Consider the following 19,254-nt stretch of genomic DNA (forward strand, 5'->3'; position numbering starts at 1 on the left):
CCTGGCAGGGGGCAGAGCCAGCCCGATTTTCAGATTTTCAGGCAGACTGGCTAAACTAGTGTTTACAGCAGGCTGCAAATGAGGGACTGGGGAGGGGAAAGTCTAACACATAGAGCCAGTGCTGCTGAGCCAAAGAAGCAGTTAATTCTCAGCCACAAGAAAGAAACTGTCCCTAAGACCATGCAGACAGTCGCTCTGACCAATGGGGGATGGGGGTTTACCAGATCTGGGCTAGCGAGAATGGATCTCTTGTGGAGCATGGATCTCTGTGGTGACTGAGGTGGGATGCAAACCTGCAGAGTTTCTAGATCCAAGTCAGGGCACCAATGTTGTGCTCATAAAAAAATAAAGAAATATAAGAATATGTTCTATAGAGGTGTGGGGGAAGGGCATGCCTTATCGGGCACATGCCTGTGTACACTGCATTGTACATGTACTGTGTACGTGGCAGGAAGCAGAGCCATACTGGCCGCAGGGTGAGTCTGCAGCCGTAAGTGCTGTGGGTCCCACTCAGTCCTCCAACTCTTGAGAACACTGGCTGCTAATGGTCCAGATTGAGCTCCTTAGCCCTTGGTTAAGTTGTTAGTGCAAGCAGGCTGTGTAGTCTCTGGGGTCTGGAAAAACATTTGACTGTCAGTCCTGGAATTAACCTGCTGTGGATGGCTGAAAGAAGCTATGTAGGGGAACTACTAGCAGGTATCTTGGTGACATTAAACAGGTACCCTTCCCCTGGAGACTCCCCAGGGTAAGCGTAGATTGGGCCCATTTCTAGCTGATAGGGTTGGGAGTGGAGCTTGGATTGTCTATGAGCCCCCTGCTTTTGGTCTTTTGGATTATCAGAGTTTAATGCCTTTCCCACAAAACAAGACAAAATAAGAAAACTATCACTATAGGACCTTTGTGTGTCTTATCTTTAGTGGGTTGGAGATTCAGGTGATGAGCTATCATCCATAGGCCCCTTTGGATCGGTGTGGTGACTCCGGGTGCTGAGGACCACGGTATATGGGCTTTCACGGTTGGTTCCAAGCTCTGGGTCAGGATCCTCTCTATCCACGTATGGTTTCCTGGCTGGAACTCCTGGTCAAGCTCAGACATGAGCAAGGGCTCAGCCCTGTGAACAGTCCTCTGGGTCTGTTGCAGGGTATGCAAGAATGTGAGGGAGGAATGGCTAGTAATTTTTGCCTAGTGAACATCCCAGTATGGGTGCATCTGGCCTTTAGGAGGGCAAAAGGTGGGAGGTTGGCCCAATTTTCACTGGTCTCATGGACATATTTATTTTACCCTTCCTGAACTTTGCAGCCTCTGGGCACAATGTCATTTTCAATGAACATTTAAGGCCTTTGCCATATTTAGGGGAAACTTTGGTCATGAAGGTGGGGCTGTTGTCAAACTCCAGGGATAGAGGCAACCCAAATATAGAGGTTTGGTTTTTGGTTTGTTGTTGTTGTTGTTGTTGTTGTTGTTGTTGTTGTTGTTGTTTTTAATCTTCTGATAAAAACAGAGAGTATGGATCTCTTGTTCAACAAGAACACCATCCATTTGTCTCTTGTTTCTTTTTGTCCACTTGGTTTCTTCCTGTGTCCTTTCTGTCAAGGTGAGGAGTCCCCTCTCTCTAAAAAGAGCCCATGGACACTGGCATTGGCAAATGCATACCAACTGTTCATGGTGTGCCTGTCTTTACCCTTCTCCCAGCAAAATGCATGGAATAAAGCCAGAAGGTCAGCCCTTTGTGCTGAAGGCCATTGGCTGATGGACTGGGCCTTTACTATCCTGGGTAGGTGACCACTGCAGCCCCGTGTACCTGATTCCATGTTGAACACAAGTACTCCATATAATACCTCTTCACGTCTGACAGTCGGACTGCATCAATCGCTTTCAGAAGTGCAAGGTGCAGCTGCAGTGGAGCTCCGCGTGGAGGCCAGAGACTCCAGCCAGCCCCACTGCAGAGGAAGATGCAGCAGCCACATCTGCAGGGGTAGCAGCAGCCAGGGCTGGGGCCCTGCTTGAGAAGGGAGATGAAGCTAATCAAGTCCACCTTCCACCACAGCTGTGAGTGTTTCTGCATTGCCAGAACCTGCCTGCAGAAGCTGAGCTTTGAGCTCCTGTAGGTAGGAGCTGGAAGGGCCAGAGCCAGGGCAGTGCCTGGAGTACATTTCCCCTCATGAAGGTTGGTATGGGGCCCATCCACATCCAATGCTATGTCCCTCATCTGGTCGGTGGAGTCTCATGACCCTAACTTGGTTGCTGTCTTGGAGTGGTTCTTTTGGGTTATCATCTGGTAGCAGGCTGGCTGGGCTGATGGCTGACATTTTATTAAGTCAGATATGGGGCTGGCCCAGAAGATGGGCCTCATAATGTGTTATTTGAGTGTTACATATCCACTTACTGCAGTTCCTCTCAGGAGGTCCATTACAATGTCTAAGATGTAAGTTAGTAACAGTTCCTGGCACACAGTCAATTTATTTATTAGAATGGTTGCAGCAGCAACTGCTCACAAACAAGCAGGCCAAACAGGATCAAGTCTTTTAGATAGAAACGCCACTAGCCCCTTCCAGGTGCCTGGGACATTCATCATATCCATCCTCCTCCACAAACTCCCTCTGCGCCTGTGGACATCACCCACAATACCACGCTTACTGCTAGCATCACCATAACAACAGTAGCAACAGCTTGCAGCACAGAATCTGCCAGAAGAGAGGAGGATGGCACAGCATGACCCATGAGTCTGTGGAAAGTTGCTAGTCATCCCAGGGGCAGCAGTAGCTGTGGCTCCAGGAGGGCTCACTCCCCTTCCTTTTTAGATCTTTTTCTCTAATCAATAGAACTGAGAGAACTGCACAGAGAGATACATAGTAAAGACAACCAGGGGTGGCCCCCATGCATCAATGCTCCTCAAGAGGCCATCTGGATCCCAGACATAGATCTTCACCACTGCATCTCATTTGCATTCTAAACAGAAGGTGCTTTAACCAGACTTAACTCTAGCAGTGACAAACCAGGTAACTTTCAGTTTTGTTCCCTTGGGGGACCGGGGGTGTGTGTCAGATTCTTCAGAAGCATCGGGTAGCAGCAGTTCATCAGAGGGAATCCCAAGACTGTGGAACTTCTCATTCCTTGACCATCACATTCTTTCCAGCTCCGGGAGGGGGGGGGGGCTCCAAGACCTTCAGTGTTTCAAGGTCTGGACTCTGAAGATGGGGGCGTGTTACTGGGAGTGGTTTTTGAAGTTTCAAAGGCCCCCACCATTCCCAGTTAGCATTTTATCTTCTACTTCTTCATCAACATGGGAGCTCTCAGGTCTTCATGTCCCATATTCTTGTTCTAAAACTCTGAAACTGTAAGTCCCCAGTTAAATATGTTGAACTATATGTTGCCTTGGTCAACTGGCTTATTACAGCAATAAAGTAACCAAGACAGCTTAACATGGCAGAACTTGGTAACAGGTGTACTGGATTGTACAACTTTTAACTTTGTCTCCTCTTTCCAATTAGGTTCCTGATACATCCTAAGTATGAAACCATCACAACACTTTATGAGCTTGGCTGAAAAGATACTTCTTGGTTTTCTTGATGATGCTTGACCATCCTTCTTAGTTATTATGGTAATTATGGCAATAGAAATAACAACAGAAATCAAGTCTTGATTTTCCAGATTTTTTTCCCCAAGACATGGTAAATACTAGAAACCTTCATTGTGGTGATTTTCAAGACTAGACTGATTTCTGAGCCCTTGGTTTTCTCAAAGACTGGAATGTTGCCCTTGTCAACTACAGATGGGACCAGCTGATTCCTTTAACTAAGTTAGGCAATTGTGAAAGTCAGGAAAGAGGAAGCTCCCAGCACCCAACCTCAGTTAGCTGCTAACTTAGCTTTGTTCCACCTGGAGGCCGTTCTGGGAAGAGAAAGCCGTCCATTCCAGGCAGTCATGGGAGAGAAGGGGATTGGTCTCATCCAGAGACTAGACTCATCAGAGCTAAAATGTGCATTTCTGATCATTTCCAGGTAATGAAGCTACTGATGCTTGTCCAGGCCTCACTTTCAGAAGTGTTAGTCCAGCATGCCTGGCTGGTAAGTGTGGAGGTTCCTCAGGTTTTGGTGTTTATGGAATTTCTACTTTTCTAAAGGTCTAGGAATATGTGGCAAGTAGGCTTGAGACTAAATGAATAACTTGCCTTGATAGTTTACATGGTGGTTAGTATTTGTTGATCATCAACTTGACAGCACCTGGAATTGCCCTGGAGACACACCTCTAGGCACACACATGGAAGATTATAAGGTTATTAGCTCTATTGTATAAGGTACTACTAGATTAGCCTTTGGACATGCCTGTGAGGGACTATTTTGGTTTGACTATATTGAAGTAGGAAGACCCACCCACTATTGGTGACTGGAATGGTGGACTAGATGAGAGGGAGGAAGTAACCTGAGTACAGCATCTTCCTCTGCTCCCTGCCTGTAATCAGTACAACAGCTCTCAAACTCCTGCTGTCTTGACTTTCCATGGTGGAGTATCTTTTTTGTTTTGTTTTGTTTTGTTTTGTTGTTTTGTTTTGTTGTTTTGTTTTGTTTTGTTTTGTTTTGTTTTGTGACAGGGTTTCTCTGTGTAGCCCTGGCTGTCCTGGAACTCACTTTGTAGACCAGGCTGGCCTCGAACTCAGAAATCCTCCTGCCTCTGCCTCCCAAGTGCTGGGATTAGAGGCATGCACCACCACCACCACCCAGCCCTGTGATGGAGTATCTTGCAACTATAAAACAAAGTAAACTTCTCTCCCTTAAATGCTGCTTTTGTAAGCATATTTAATCACAGCAACAGAGAAGTAACAAAGACAATTAGCTTTTAGTTAACCTTCCTAAAATCCACAGGAATCTCAACCAGGAGCCATAGTCTATTGTCCAGCAACACTGAGAATGTAGGGGGGAGAGACAAACACTCTTTTCACAGCGCTTCTCCTTTCCTAGCAGTTTATGGAAACACAGATACTCAGAGTCAGAAAGTGGACAACTGCAATGGAACTGAAAGGACACAGACCCCTGTCTCCTGGTGGATCCCATGAGTCACATTGTAGGAATCCCATGAGTTCTACCTCTTAAGCCACTGAGCACTTATTCTCTATTTCCTTACTACCTGAATCTAGTTCAGCTTGCCTGCATCTTCCTAATATGTGTGATGGTATTAACACTTTGGTTTCCCATGATTCTTTGCTTTTCCTTTGTATTCTGATGGCCACATTGCTTGTTCAAAAAACACCATGCTGTGATGTATTTAGTCCTGGGTCTACCCTATAGCCACATAGTGAGTTTCAACCGTTAAAACTTAATGGTTTGAATTGTGCTTTGCCTAACATTTGTTTTTGTTCACCTTTAAAGAACAGAGCCTTTGATTCATTTTTATCCTTGAGTGGAGTCTTAACAACTAGTCTTCTCTGGGACTGCACATACAGAGCCTCTGTGTCCCCTTTCAAGTACATAAATTATAAAATATCCCTGTCTCTGATTTGGTGGGTTCCATAGCAAGAACATCCAGGGCCGGGCTCTTTATTGATTCACTACATCCTTAGCTTGTCCAGCACAAAGACTGTAGCACTGTATCAGGCATGGCACATTGTCCTCAAGCTTTCCGGTGCCCCTGCCTGACCCATTCACAGTCCACATTCCAGTGTGAGCCTCCAGCTCCATCCACCGGACTGCCCCCATTTCAAAGCCTCCAGTTACCAGCAGACAGGACCTCCCAGAACTCTGGCTCCTATTGCTGACCCACCCTCTACTTCAAGGTGTGAAAACTGCCACTCTTTCAGCCCCTTCTCTGTGAGGTTTTGGTCGTGTATCCCACATTTGGGACAGATGAAGCTGCTAAGCCTGCTGCCCTCCCTCACGCCTGCCTGCCTGCCTCTGTACATTCTGATCCTTCAGACCCAAAGCTCACCCTGGGTGCCTTTTCCTCTTACTTTCTCAGTTCAGTTCTAGACACCTTTTCAAATATACTTTCGCGTAAAAGAAATATCTCAAATCTTAGAAAAGAATTATGGACAAGAGCAACTCTGATTCATACTTCTTTTGATTTATTTTTGCAAGATATTTTCTTTGTGTACATACTTAGTCACACATAAAAGTAGTTTGTTTATAAAGGTATTTTTGAATTTTGTTTGTTTTGTTCTTATTCTAGTAGTTTCTTTTCCTTTTTCTTTCTTTCTTTCAGCTACTTATAGTAAGGCTACAATTTTTTTAAGTGTAATTCTGACAATATCTCTAGTTCTTCTGGAATGAAATTTCAGATTGGAAATGCTGCCACCCTAGAATTTTTTTTATGCTCGTAGTGTATACATAGTAAGGCTGCTATCAGGAAAGGGTGTAGAAACTGACAAACTTCCCAGAGCATCGTGAATATTTGCATCTCAGTAACCTCTCTAAGTTTTGTAAGCCACAGTGTTTTGCTTGGCCCTTCATCATTTACTTCACCCTTTGCATTTCTTTGATTAGGCTGCATGGTTCCCTTCATTTTGTAATGACATGTGTTCCTTCTTCTGTGGACTGTCTTTGACTGTCCTTTTAGTTTTCAGTTGTCCTGTGTACCCACTTTCAGTGTGTTAAGGAAACACCTGCTCCCTGAGAAGTTCTTCAGATAGGCTTGCATGCAGCTCTGAGGGGGTGGATGTGGGGTGGGGGGTGTGGGGTGTGGGAGCATCTTAGCACTGCAGGAGCACAGTACTCCTGAGAAGCTCCATTTGCATTACAACCGCTCAGTCCTGTCTCCCTCCAGTGGACAAAGAGCAACTCGCACCTAGCCAATTGCTGTGCATGAGCTCTGTGTCAGTGATTTAATCCGCTAATGATCAATCAGTGAGGATCCCTGCTCAGTGGATTCCTGTAACTGGACATGGTTACCATCAGAGCAGCTTATCAGCATTTCAGGGAAGAAGAACAACAACAAAACAAAAACAAAAACAACCTTCCCCCGCACCCCCCCCCTCAAAAAAAGAAAACAAAGCTCTTGGATAAGCCTAGGAAACTGTAAGGTAAAATAAGCCCTATTTCAGAAAATCCACACTTGCATGGCTAGAGATTGAAGTATTGCTGGCAATTATTTGCTCACAGAAAAAAAAAATAACCTTTTATATCAAAAAGCAACTTTCTCCAAATAATCTTATAAAAATCACATTTATTGATTCATCTGGCACTTTATCAAATTCTCTAGACAGTTACCATAGCATACCTTCTAAAACTAGGACACACACACGAAAAAAATGCACCTCCTCAGACCAAAAGAAAAAAAAAATCATCATTCACATTAAACATAGAAACACAAGTTAAACCAAAACCAAAACATTTTTCTTTGTGTCATACTCTCAGTTTATACTTTCTTTATTCCTAATTTGGCTTTTTCACAGTTTTGCTCTATGTACGTACATACATGCATACATACATACATACATAGATACATAAGCTAAGTTAATACCATCTCTGAGGTCTCAGGAAAATGAGAGTTGAGAAAATTGGTTTTCTGCTGACCAAGAAATATGGGAGCTCCTCTTGTCTTTGAGAGGAACTGCCTGCTGCAGACCTTGCGTCCATTCCAGCATCTGAGTGTCGGAATGCTCAGGGACTCGGAAACTCTCTCCTATCCCCATCTACTGCTTTATAGCTGTCCAAAGCTCTTGCTGTGAGCTCCAGCTCTCTCCCAATGCAGGGGTACTCCCCATCTCCCACCGCACACCCCACACATTTTCTTTTTAGGTTATAGTGTTGCTGGCCTGTGTGACCTCAAAAGTGAGTAATTAAAGTGTTCCCAGTGCCTTTCAGAGCTGTTTTTACTCTGGTTCAGCTAGCCCAGCTCACTGCAGTCCCAGGTAACATCTCATTCCCTCTACTAACAGCAGACTGAAGCTGTAAGAGGCAGGTGTGAATGCCACTGCCATCACCCTTCACAGAGGCTATGTCCTGAGTGGGCCTCCTACTGTGCTCAATGCCCTGTGAGTTGACTGAAATTGGTATATAATACAGCTCTTCGGTAAGTCATACACCAGTGTTTTCCCAAGAAACACAAATCCTGCTCTTTAAAGAGTCCATCAATGTGAAAATGAAGGTTTCCTGAATTGAAAATCTTAGACTCATTATGCAAATTACTGACTACCCTTGCCATCCCTGCTTCCAGACCAGACTTCAAAAGATCAGTTTCCTTTTTCCACTTTGAGTTGTTGACCCTAGTTATATCTTGTTTCATTTAACTACATGGGACTTGCAGGTCTTTTCCTGTAGCCCCCGAAATGGTCTCTCCAAATACCTTACCTGATCTGGTTTCCCAACTCATTTCTCTTAAATATTATCTACAATTCAGATTATTCTTAGGTCATTTGACAAAAACAAACAAACAAACCAAACCAAACCATCCACAAAAAGGAGCAACAATGATACAAAATAAGTTAAGCTTTACTGTAACAATGTGTGAGATGTTGCTAGGTTTGTTCAAGAATACCCACTACAAAATTACAAGCCTACAGTGAGACGGTGTTGTTTCTATCATATTTCAATTAAAAACCCATGGGTCTCAAGATTGCCCTAAACATTTAGAACCATCAGGTACAAATGTTGAGACAATTAAAATCATTGCTATAGCACTGTTAACATTGTTTATAACATACAAAGTTTAATTGCTGTTAATAGCACATTTTTTTAAATGGACCAAAAGGGTTTATGGATACAGAGTGACAACATATAAATTGGTTACCTTTGAGATGTCTTAATTATGGGAGATATTTTAAATTAGCTTTTATTACTTTTAAGTCTCTCTCCCTCTCTCTCTGTCTCTCTCTCTCTGTCTCTCTCTCTCTCTCTCTCTCACTGTGTGTGTGTGTGTGTGCTCACATGTGGTTATATGCACATGAGTGCAGGTGACCGTGCAGGCCACTGGTGTAAGATTCCCTGGAGCTGGACTTACAGTGGTGTGAGGCACCTGTTGTGGGTTCTGGGAATCAAACTCAGGTCCTCTGGAAGAGAAGTAAATGATCTTCAGTGCTGATCCCTCTCTCCATCTCTTCATGGGAGATAGTTTTTAAGGATTTAAATTGTAAGGCTTTTCCAAGCACGGCTCTTTGAATGTGTGCTGTATTTTCAGCTTATCAGAACACGCAAAGCCCTCACAAAGTGGATTCCACGTTACTTTGCTGGGAATGGCTGCTCCAGTTTCTGTAGATCAGAGGTCTTGTGAAAACCTTGTGAAATAACATCCGGAATACTGAAGTCCTGAAGATGATGAAGATCCAGGGGTCCACTATGGAAATCACAGACAGGAAACGCAAGGCTTGGAGGTCTTCTGAGTCTCCTTCAGCTTTGTTCTCAAGTTTAAAGGCTCCATAGTACGCACGATACTGTTGGGGAGGAAAAATCGTCACACAGATAAAGATAAAGAAGGCTGACAGAAGGAAGGAATTCCGTCATTTTGTTTGTCTTAGCCTGGAATTCTCACCCTATGGCTGATGGGTGTGGATGAGAAGCCTGAAAAGAGGAGCCTGAGGGACATCGGGACCCATCTGACTGCCTCCCTCAGGGCTGTTCTGCATTCTCAGGTTTCCAGGACGGCACAAGACTACAAAGAACCCAGGCTTCCCCACACAAAATCTTTTTTTAATTTAAAAATTTTGTATTGATTATTTTATTTATTTATATTTCAAATGTTATTCCCCCTTCCCGGTTTCTGTTCCGCAGACCCCCTATCCCATCCCCCCAATCCCCTTCTTCTATGTTGGTGTTCACCCACCCACTCCTATCTCACCACCCTAGCATTCCCCTATGCTGGGGCCTTGAAACCAAATTCTTTAGCTAGTGTCTTTACGTGCATACTTTTCTTTATTCAGTCCTACCTACCTTCTGTCCACTATTATCAGTTTACTTAGAGGTAACTAGCAGACATATGGACACACCAGTGGAATGGGGGTTTGAATAGAAGTAAAAAGACAGGAAATATGATCATTAAACTTTATGAGGTAACCAGATGAAAGTCCTGGCCATCTCATGTAAATTAGTCTTTTTCTTAAGGTAGATTCTATGTAAAATGGGAGTAGGAGGTACCCAAATATAGATGTCTGCTTACCTGTGTCCAGCCTCCTTCTATGCCTTGATGTCACCTGGGTCCCTGCAGTTTCCTCAGAGCTCTGTGAAGTGCCTCAAATCATGACTCTCCCTGCTCACCTTCAGGTCACACTGATACCTAGATTGGCACAACTCCAGACCACCATCTGAGGCTGGATGCTTTTTCTTATGGCATTAGACTTCCCCTGCCTACTAGATCCTAAATCCACAATGAAACAAATTAACTCTAATGGAACCCAAACTTCAGAAATACAATATTAGTGGGATAATTGTGGTTAAAAGCATTGAAGGCCACCCAGAAACATGTCTCAGAAAAGATGCACGTTCCTGAAACCAATCTCCTTAGCCTCTGACTCCCTTCTTTGCATCATTTCAGAGCATGAGGAAGTTGTTTTACATCACACTCATCTGATACTGATATATGGACACTGTCTCTCTTTATTCCTGCTTCATAATGCCAATAGTAATAATACTGACTAATGACTACTTAGACTCTCCACTTCCCTGGCATTGCTTTATGTCTTTTAAGGGTTTCATGTTCTTCTTACAAAAAGCTTGTGTGTAAAGACAGCCATTGTCTTCCTTTTACAAACCTGGAAATGGGTTAAACAGGCAAACAGCACTGTCCTTCAGATCAACTTTAAATATTATCCCTTCTAGGAGCCTCACTGAGATGGTGGCTAAAGGTCTAAGCATCCAGGTTAGAGTCCTCTCTTCAGACACATGGCTTTCAGGGAAGATGTGGTTTTCCTAGTTTTACAGGAAGGTCACTGTGCCTGGTTTCCAGGATTCTCAGGAAGTCAGAATGAGGTGGTGTGAAGAAAGCTTCAAGAACAGGTTCTGGTATATTATAAACACTTGATAATTAACTTGTGTATTATTTTCTCAACCAGAAGGTGGCCCTTTAATCTTCCAAGTTCTCCTTTAGCCTTCACCATTCTTTTCCCTTTATAGCCTGTGAAGATGCATAGGACGTTTCTCTCATCTTTATCTCACTCAGCTACAGAGTGTGCTGGATAGGGTAGGTAGGAAGAGGTCTGATATCTCTGAAAGGATATGGCTCAGACCACAACCTTATATTGATTTTAGAACCAAAAAATTCACAGATGTGGTATATGTTTGTTTGTTTTCTCCTCAGAGAGGAGTGTGATGAAATGTAATTCCAACCAAAATTCCAACCATGCAAGAAAGCTTGATAAAGGATTGGGTCTTGTATAATTAAAAAAAAACCACTTTATACATTCAAATTAAAAATATATTTATTTATTTTATATGTTTAGGGCTAGGGGCATCATAGCACACATAGGAAGTCAGAAGGTAACTCATGGGAGGTTGTTCTCTCCTCCTATCATGTGCATCTTTGAATCATGAGTATTCGTGTGTGTGTGTGTGTGTGTGTGTGTGTGTGTGTATGCACACATACATGTATATGCAGGCAAGCACTCATACATATGCACATAAAAATAAAAATATTCTGAATGTAAAAAGAGCATTCCTTTGAAAGAGTGCCCTCAGGTGGGTTCAGCAGTCATTGATAAAAATGTTTCTGTTGCCAACTTGATGGTGTGTTACAAGGGTGTGGGGGTTCAAACTCTGGCCCTTACATCTGCACAGCAAGCACTTCGCCAACACAGCCATCTTCCAAACACCCTTCAACTACATCTTATAAGCTTCTCAGGTTTACTGTATGATACGGCAGATATGGATTCAGATACTATCCATTTAGATACAAGTTGTATGAGTCCTTAGTAACTTTGGAGAATGTTAAGATGCCTGGCAGTGCTGGCTTATCTCTTTAATCCCAACACTCAGAGGCAGAGGCAAGTGGGGCTCTGAGTTTAAGGCCAGCCTGGTCTATGACCTTGTCTTCAAAAACGAAAGAAAGAAAGAAAGAAAGAAAGAAAGAAAGAAAGAAAGAAAGAAAGAAAGAAAGAGGGAGGGAGGGAGGGAGGGAGGGAGGGAGGGAGGGAGGGAGGGAGGGGGAAGGGAGGGAGGGAGGGAGGGAGGGAGGGAGGGAGGGAGGAAGGAAGGAAGGAAGGAAGGAAGGAAGGAAGGAAGGAAGGAAGAGAAAAAGAGGAAAAAGGAAAACGGAAAAAGGAAAAGGCAGTCCTTAGAACACAAGTTTGAGGACTGCTGCCTTAGACTAGCATGCAGTCTACTGAGGAGATCAGACTTCATGATAATCTCCTGTAGTCACTAGGCAGTAATATAAGTGGGAGCCACTATTAGTAACAATATTGATGTTAATTAGTGAGGCTAGGCACTGAGTTCTGTGGTATATACACACACACAGAGCAAAGAAAGCTTTCTCTCTCTCTCTCTCTCTCTCTCTCTCTCTCTCTCTCTCTCTCTCTCTCTCTGAGTATGTGTTAGTGTGTGTGTGTTAGTGTGTGTTAGTGTGTGTGTGTGTGATATTTTAAACCTTTGTTAATCCTATAGAACTAGTGTGTTCATCCCCCAACAGGTCCAGTCAGTCAGTAACTAATCCACTACCACAGCTAGTGAGTGCTGAAACTTGATCCAGGCCAACAGCCAGTGCTGTTCCTCTGTCTAGGAAATGATGGCTCCTGAGAGTAATGCTGCCTGGGTGACAGTTATCCAGAGCTTTGCAGATTCTTTCACAAAACCACTGTCAAATATGTTAGTTCTTATAATTCTCACAGTACCATAAGGCAATACAGATCCCCTTAGAGATGTGTCCAAGGGCTGTGTTCTTTCCATTGCTTACACTGTTTATTGAGCAATTCTCATTGAAGCAGCCAAATGCTGCTGAACACTTTCATGGGTTTAGCTATTTGCTCTTCTCACAGCATAGGTGTGCTCCAACTCATCTGAAGGTATTTTGTAAAGGCCCAGAGAATAAAAGGTTTAGGTTTTTAGGCCAAGGTGCCAAATAATGGGTATTCTATAGAAACTAATTGATCCAGAGATAAAACATAGCTCCACAGTTTTTTATTTCTTAGCCTCTGTCTATGGATGTTTTGTTTGCATGTATAGCTGTGTGCCACACGTGTGCCTAGTTCTTTCTTGTGGAGCCATCAGCAGGTTTCTGATCCCCAGAACTGGGGTTTCAGATGGTGATGTGTGCTGGGGATTGGACCCTAGCCTCTGGAAAAGCAGCTAATGACAGCTTCTGAGTCATGTCTCTACCTCCTTCTACAGTTTTTATTGTTGACATGAAAGGTGCAACAACAATAACTGTACCTTTTTACATGTATAGCTAATAAAAGAATTGAATTATTTTAATAATTTGAACAGAGCTTAGCTTAATTGGGACTCAAACTCTTTGGTGTCTTTTGTCAAACTGATTACGAATATTCATTTGTAAACAAACAAACAAACAAAAAAACCCAAACAACTATTCTTAATTCCTGGCTGTATTAAGAACAAACAGCAACAAGGGCAGAGTTGGCCTGCGGGGTGCAATTTGGGAGCTGTTGATTTAGTTCAAATGTGATCCCTAAAGCAGCAGTTTCTTCCCCAACCCTCTCTTCAGTCCTTTCCTTGTATGTTGGAACCCAAGTGAGTAGGATTCGTTGCCATCTCATCGTCCAGGGCAGAAACAAAACCCATCAAGACACGTGAGGAAACAACCTGTCACCTGAAACCTCTCAGCCTCTGCTGCCAACCCCCCCTCCACGCCCCTAACCCCCACCCTCCACCCCTGGTGGCACCTTCCACCAAACAAGAGTTTTTCAGAACTAAATCTGTGTTTATCACTCACCTCTGTAATCCTCTTGGGATAAACTAAACCTTTACCTTTACCTTTCCTTCTCTCTCCGGGCCAAAACACAGAGAGAAACTCCCTGACTAATCTGTTTCTAACACCACTTAACTAAAGGGCAGATCTAACAAAATAAAATATTACACAGCATGTGCCCTGGTGAGGAAATAGAGAACTAAGGTCTAGAGCACACAGATGACTGGAGACTTCATGGAACCGGAGAAGAGAAGAGGCGGGTGTCTGCTAACTGGAAAAGGATTTGCTGAGGTCAGGAGACACCACCGGATTCATCTGTCTAATCTTTATCTGACTTCTCTCTTCTCCTTCTACACACGGAGCTGTACTTTAGGATTGTGTATGGAATTCACACTCCTGGGGCATTAAGCAAAGGTTCTAACCTCCCAGGGCCTGGATGCAACTCCTAGCCCTTCCAACCCACCTCCCACAAGTTCCCACAGTTCTTGCCTGAGGTGTCCCAGTTTCTCAAACTTTATTGCCCAGCAACTCACAATTAAAGGCAGGGAACACATGGTGAAGAGCACTGTCATGAGAGCCAGCAGCACAAAGTGGTCCAGCTCCTCCAAAGGATGCAGGGACCCGTGCCTGTAGTCTGAGCCTGACTGGGCGCGGTCCCTGGAGCAGCGGTGAGGATAGTGCCTCTGGCGCCTGTGCATGTCATAGAGGTTGTACATGGCACCCAGGTTGCACACCACGGTTGCGAGGACCAGCAGCGCCATGAGGCTGGAGTAGAGCACAGAGAAGCCTATTACCGAAAATGAACGCTCCTTGTGGATCATCTGGATGAAACACCAGGTGCCTGGACAGTACTGCACGAACTTCCCAAAACCAGCAAAGGGGAGCGCACAGAAAGCCAAGCAGAAGGCGGCCACGACCGGTGCCACCAGCACTCCCCGGCGCAAGGTGACGTGCCTTTGGTAGAAGAAGGGGTGTCCCAGAGACAGCCAGCACTCCACCGCCATAGCCAACAGCTGTAAGGTCGAGGCTAGCCCAAAGAAGGACATCAGGAAGGCGAACGTTTCGCATAACTGATTGCCTGAGGCAGGCAGCAGTTCCTTTAGGCTCTGGTTTTGCGCGTAGGCAGCCAGGACCATCGGGCTGATCAGACACTTGCCCAGCAAGTCGGTGACCGTCAAGCCACACACGAGCACATAAAAGACCGAGGGCGGCGGGTGTAGTGGCCCTGGCCGGCAAGACCCCAGTCCCGAGCGCGCCAGCAGCACCAGCGCCAGAAGATTGCCCAGAAGCCCCGCACCGAAGAGCACAGCGCCCATCGTCGCCGAGGAGCCCCTTTCCACCCAGGTGGATGTCTGACAGCGATAGGACTCGTTCATAGCCCTTGTCCCGTCTGACTGGAAGAAAGGCTGCAGCCAGGCCCGCTGTGAAGGAGCCCCAGGCTGCTCAGGGCGCAGCTAAGGCACAGAGGTTGTGCAGCAGAGAGAGCTCCACTGGTGGCTGGGTGTTATTCACAGTCAGCCCTCCTATCTAGGCTCCTCAGTCACACCCTTGAGGAAGGCAGGACTCCACCCCTGTGAGTATCCCGCGCTGCAAAGCTGAAAGCAGCTCTGCTAAGAACTCAGCCTGATGCACAGGGTCCTAGGGAGAGACCTGTACCTAGAGTCAGAAGGAGATGGGGAAAGTACCCAGAATCTGAGTGTCTAAGGCTGGCCCTTCAGAGGAGGCAAGAGAATTGCAAAAAAGGAGAGGGGAACCGAGTAGGAGCAGTGGGGGAAAGGAAAGCCAGGTGCTGGTGCTGGCCGTGAACTCTGCAGATAAGCCAAGCAGGGAGCCTGAGAAAGGGCTATGATTTCCATCACTCTCAAGGCTTGACTCCAAATCTTAGATCGCTGCAATGTGGAGATTAATGGTGAGGTAAGGAAACAGGGGGGGGGGGGCTTGAAAAGTTAGGGGATCTGCTTCAGGTGGCAGATTTTGGAAGCGGCAGAGTCAACCAGGAATCAGGAGTTTCTTAAGTATACCTGTCTGTTTCCATGGTTCGTTTCCCCAAGAGGCAGAGCAAATTTCAGGGGCAGCTCTCTCTGCACATGGAAAACAAACAGGTGATATTGAATAGGGTGTCAGAAGCCACACTGATTGCCATACAACACCATCTGTTCTGGCTGCTTGGTGCCTTTGGAGTCAAGACATAGACTGTGCATGGGAAGTCCTTGGTGTTTTGGTTGCCACAATTTTATTTGAGGAAAGTTTTTTTTATTTTATTTTATTTTGTTTTGTTTTATAGCTGATAGGTAGCTGCAAGTTTCCATGTTGATTTGAAACCAGAACATATAGGCCTTGTTTTAGAGCCGTCCCATTCTTCTGGTCTGTGACAACTGGCGAATATTCTATCCTTCTGGCAGTGATTTTCTTGTATCAAAAGGGGGAGGGCAGAGTTAACGGGAGTTTCTATATTTGACACTCTGTATCCTTGGACAAAAACTGGCTTCCAGCTTGGAATTTAGAGTGATGATTCGGGCCAAATTATGTAAGCAATATATTATTCCTCAGCAAAAAGAGTTTCCTTTGGGGTGCTCTCTATCCTGATTGACAGAGTCAGGGAGAGGGTAGGGTGCTTAGCTTCATATATGGAATCCTGGGAAGTGGGCAGACAAGCTGCCTTTACATGAAAGTCTGGCCAGCAACTCAGGCCATGGGGTAGGAAGAGTTCAAGCTTTGGAATTACAGAGGGCATCAGGGTTCTGGCTTAGTGATCCAACTTTAGCTGTTGAAGGAATTTTAGTGTCCTTCTCTGTGGGGCATGGGACTGCTTTGACCTCACAGGATTGCTGCTGCGAGGCTGAGAAAAATAAAGTGCTTGACACAGAATAATGACAGTAAAGCTAACATTTTGGGCCCCGCCTATGCTGGACAACATCTAAGCCTTTCATAGCACTGACTATGAAGGCTCTGCACAGGGTTAGCTCTATGTCTTGTACTTTCTTTCTCAACCCCCCCCCCCTTCTCCTAGAAAATAATGACCTTAGACTAGTCTCATGTGCACTTGATAGAATGGAAGGGGAAGGAAGTTCTATGGCCAATGGCAGTAGAATCTGAAGGGGGGGGGTCTCTTCTCAAGACAAATTCCTCGTAGTTTATATCAACATCAGAAATTCACCCTTCCCTGAGGTCCTGTTGTGGTATCTGAAGGTGAGCCAATAAACTCAGTTGAAGAATTCTGCCAGGGCATTGCTTGGCCTGCTCCTGAAGAGCAGCCACATGATTCTTGGTGCCTTTCTCTACTTATCTGTAGCTGCCCTGGGTGCAGGGCAGAGGGAGTGGGGAGCCCTTTTTGAAAAACAAATTTCCAATATGAGCTGTGGGACCCAATGGAGTTTACACATGTTGTGTTTCAAAGGTTTTGTAATGGGTACAATTAAGGAAACCACACGTTTCCTCCTGGTTAATTCAGCAGGCCTTTACCACGGTGTTTCCTGGAGCCTTTCCTGCCTGCTTTGCTGCTGTTCATCCAGCCCTCAGCACAACATCAGAGTCCTTAGTCCCTGTTCCTAGAAACCCTATCAAATGACATCACTGTCGAGCTATGAAGCTACCATTTATTCAAGCCTCCAGTACCTTCTTGAGCTCCTCCCCCTGTGAGGCTGAGGAGAGAGCTGCTGGTTCCCTATGCTCTTACAACTAGAAAGGGAAGGCAAACCTGTCCTATGACCTTTATAATCTTATGTTTTTCTGTCAGCTTTCAGAGTAAGCAGACCTAGTTTCTGTTTGTCTTAGAATTTTTAAGTGAAAATATCTTATGCTAGAGACCATCTAGATGTCTTCCCGTGAAACACCTGAGTGATGTATATTGATGTTATTGATCTGGAAGGTTTTGGGAGGTTTCCTGTGAGGACTGAGTCTCATCCTTCCTACCCATGAAACCTGGCATCCCTAGACCTCAATTTTTATTTTATTTATTTATTTATTTATTTATTTTAGATCTCAATTTTTTTGAAGTGAAGGATCAATTGTCTTGAGCATGCTTTAAAAACACTTGCAAAGATGGCTCACCAAGTAAATAAAGGTGCTTGCTATGCAAGCCTGACAAGATGGGTTTAATTTGTGGAACCCACACAAAGGTGGGAAGAGAGAACTGACTCCTCAAAGTTGTTCTGTGGCCTCCACATGCCCACATCTCAGCATCATACGCACACAGTTATAAGATTATTTATTTATTTATTTTTAATAAAAAAATACATAGAAGGGTGGGCAGAGGTGTCACTCGCCTTTAATCTAAGCACTCAGAACTTTTTGTTTGTTTGTTTTGTTTGTTTGTTGTTGTTGTTGTTGTTATTTCTAATTCCCCAGGCTAATTGCTGTGCACCTAGAATGTTAATCCCATGTTCTGTAAGGCCCTATAAGATGTTAGTCAATGATTTTATCTTTATCAGCTATGCCACTGAAGTGCCCGTTATTCACATTCAAATAAGGAAAAAGAGACACACAGAAGTTAAGCTGTTTACACTCGCATAACCAACACATCCTGCGTGTTGGATGGCTTCCTGATCCGGATTTCCAAAGCCTCTGTTTTGGAGCGAACATTGAGAAGTGACTATGAAAGTAGGGAACCCGCAATCTCCATGATAAACTCAGAAGCTGAAGCCACAGCCCCACCTGCAAGTCACAAATGGGCTGTCTAGTGTGTATCTGGGCTCAGTCAGTATCTTGTGCTCTGGTCTGCCCCAATATCAGTTTGGCATGTTTGGCTAAATTTATTAGCATTTTAATAGTGTCTTTGTCTTCTCTATTACAACTTTCCACAACCAGTTAACTCTTTACTGTGGCAAGAACACCCCCCTCCCCACACCCCCACTGCACACACACACACAGAGAGAGAAAGAGAGAGAGAGAGAGAGAGGGAGAGAGAGAGAGAGAGAGAGAGAGAGAGAGGGAGAGGGAGAGAGAGGGAGGAGAGAGAGATTTGTTTTTAAATTGAGAAATTACATTTTCCAGAGAGTCTAGGTCTTGGTCAGTTTTCCTAACTTTGTGTGTCCTTGTGTGAGTCAAGATAGGTTCTTCCATGTGCTAGGGACTGTACTTGAAGAAAACACAACTTTAATTTTTGTCTGGAGGTAGCTTAAGCCCTAAGGAGCAGGATGAATTCTGAACGTGTCTTTGGGTGATGAGCCGCACATAATCCAATCTTCAGGCTTCGGGGTTCCACTGATTCCTGAGCCTTGTCATCAGTTTGGCTGTCAAGAAGCTGTTGGCTGGTGCAGTTCTTTGGGTACAGGCAGAGCAGAGATGGGGCTGGAGATTCGGATAGGATGTGTAGGATGTTTGCCTTGAACGTAACACCTGGAGGAGGAAAGCCTGACTGGCAGAGAAACAGGAATCTGATCCTTCTGGCAAAAGTCCTTCCCTGAACAACTGGCTTTGATTTAGCTGCCTGCAGCCTGGTCTGAGTCTTAGTTCATCCCTCTGCCGAGTCTT

The 19,254-nt window shown here is 44.7% G+C and overlaps 1 protein-coding gene and 2 long non-coding RNA genes across 3 annotated transcripts in view; 2 read left to right on the plus strand and 1 right to left on the minus strand.

The window, feature by feature from the left end:
• The first annotated feature begins 1,447 nt into the window (after positions 1 to 1,447).
• Positions 1,448 to 9,171, plus strand: Gm34198. The gene is made up of 4 exons (XR_383392.2): positions 1,448 to 2,999; positions 3,492 to 3,601; positions 4,002 to 4,067; positions 9,109 to 9,171. It is a non-coding gene; the product is annotated as a predicted gene, 34198 (long non-coding RNA).
• Positions 7,140 to 15,280, minus strand: Ptgdr (prostaglandin D receptor). Its single transcript, NM_008962.4, has 2 exons — positions 14,316 to 15,280; positions 7,140 to 9,361 (listed from the first exon to the last, which is right to left on the minus strand). The coding sequence occupies exons 1-2, from the start codon at positions 15,156 to 15,158 to the stop codon at positions 9,131 to 9,133; spliced, it is 1,074 nt and encodes a 357-aa protein (NP_032988.3). The 5' UTR covers positions 15,159 to 15,280; the 3' UTR covers positions 7,140 to 9,130.
• Gm16976 (predicted gene, 16976) overlaps positions 14,486 to 19,254 on the plus strand; it is a 116,378-nt gene continuing 111,609 nt past the window's right edge. Inside the window, exon 1 of the long non-coding RNA NR_167765.1 lies at positions 14,486 to 15,355. This is a non-coding gene — a long non-coding RNA (predicted gene, 16976). The remainder of the gene's footprint in view (positions 15,356 to 19,254) is intronic.

Source organism: Mus musculus, chromosome 14 (genome assembly GCF_000001635.26).
Source record: "Mus musculus strain C57BL/6J chromosome 14, GRCm38.p6 C57BL/6J".
Lineage (NCBI taxonomy): Eukaryota > Metazoa > Chordata > Mammalia > Rodentia > Muridae > Mus > Mus musculus.

Bases quoted from the DNA above. Each gene is read 5' to 3' on its own strand.
- Ptgdr (NM_008962.4), bottom strand. From the start codon at position 15,158: ATGAACGAGTCCTATCGCTGTCAGACATCCACCTGGGTGGAAAGGGGC. The intron at 9,362-14,315 runs GTGAGTTGCTGG...CCTCCCCAACAG, and splicing joins TGTGTTCCCTGCCTTTAATT to TATCGTGCGTACTATGGAGC.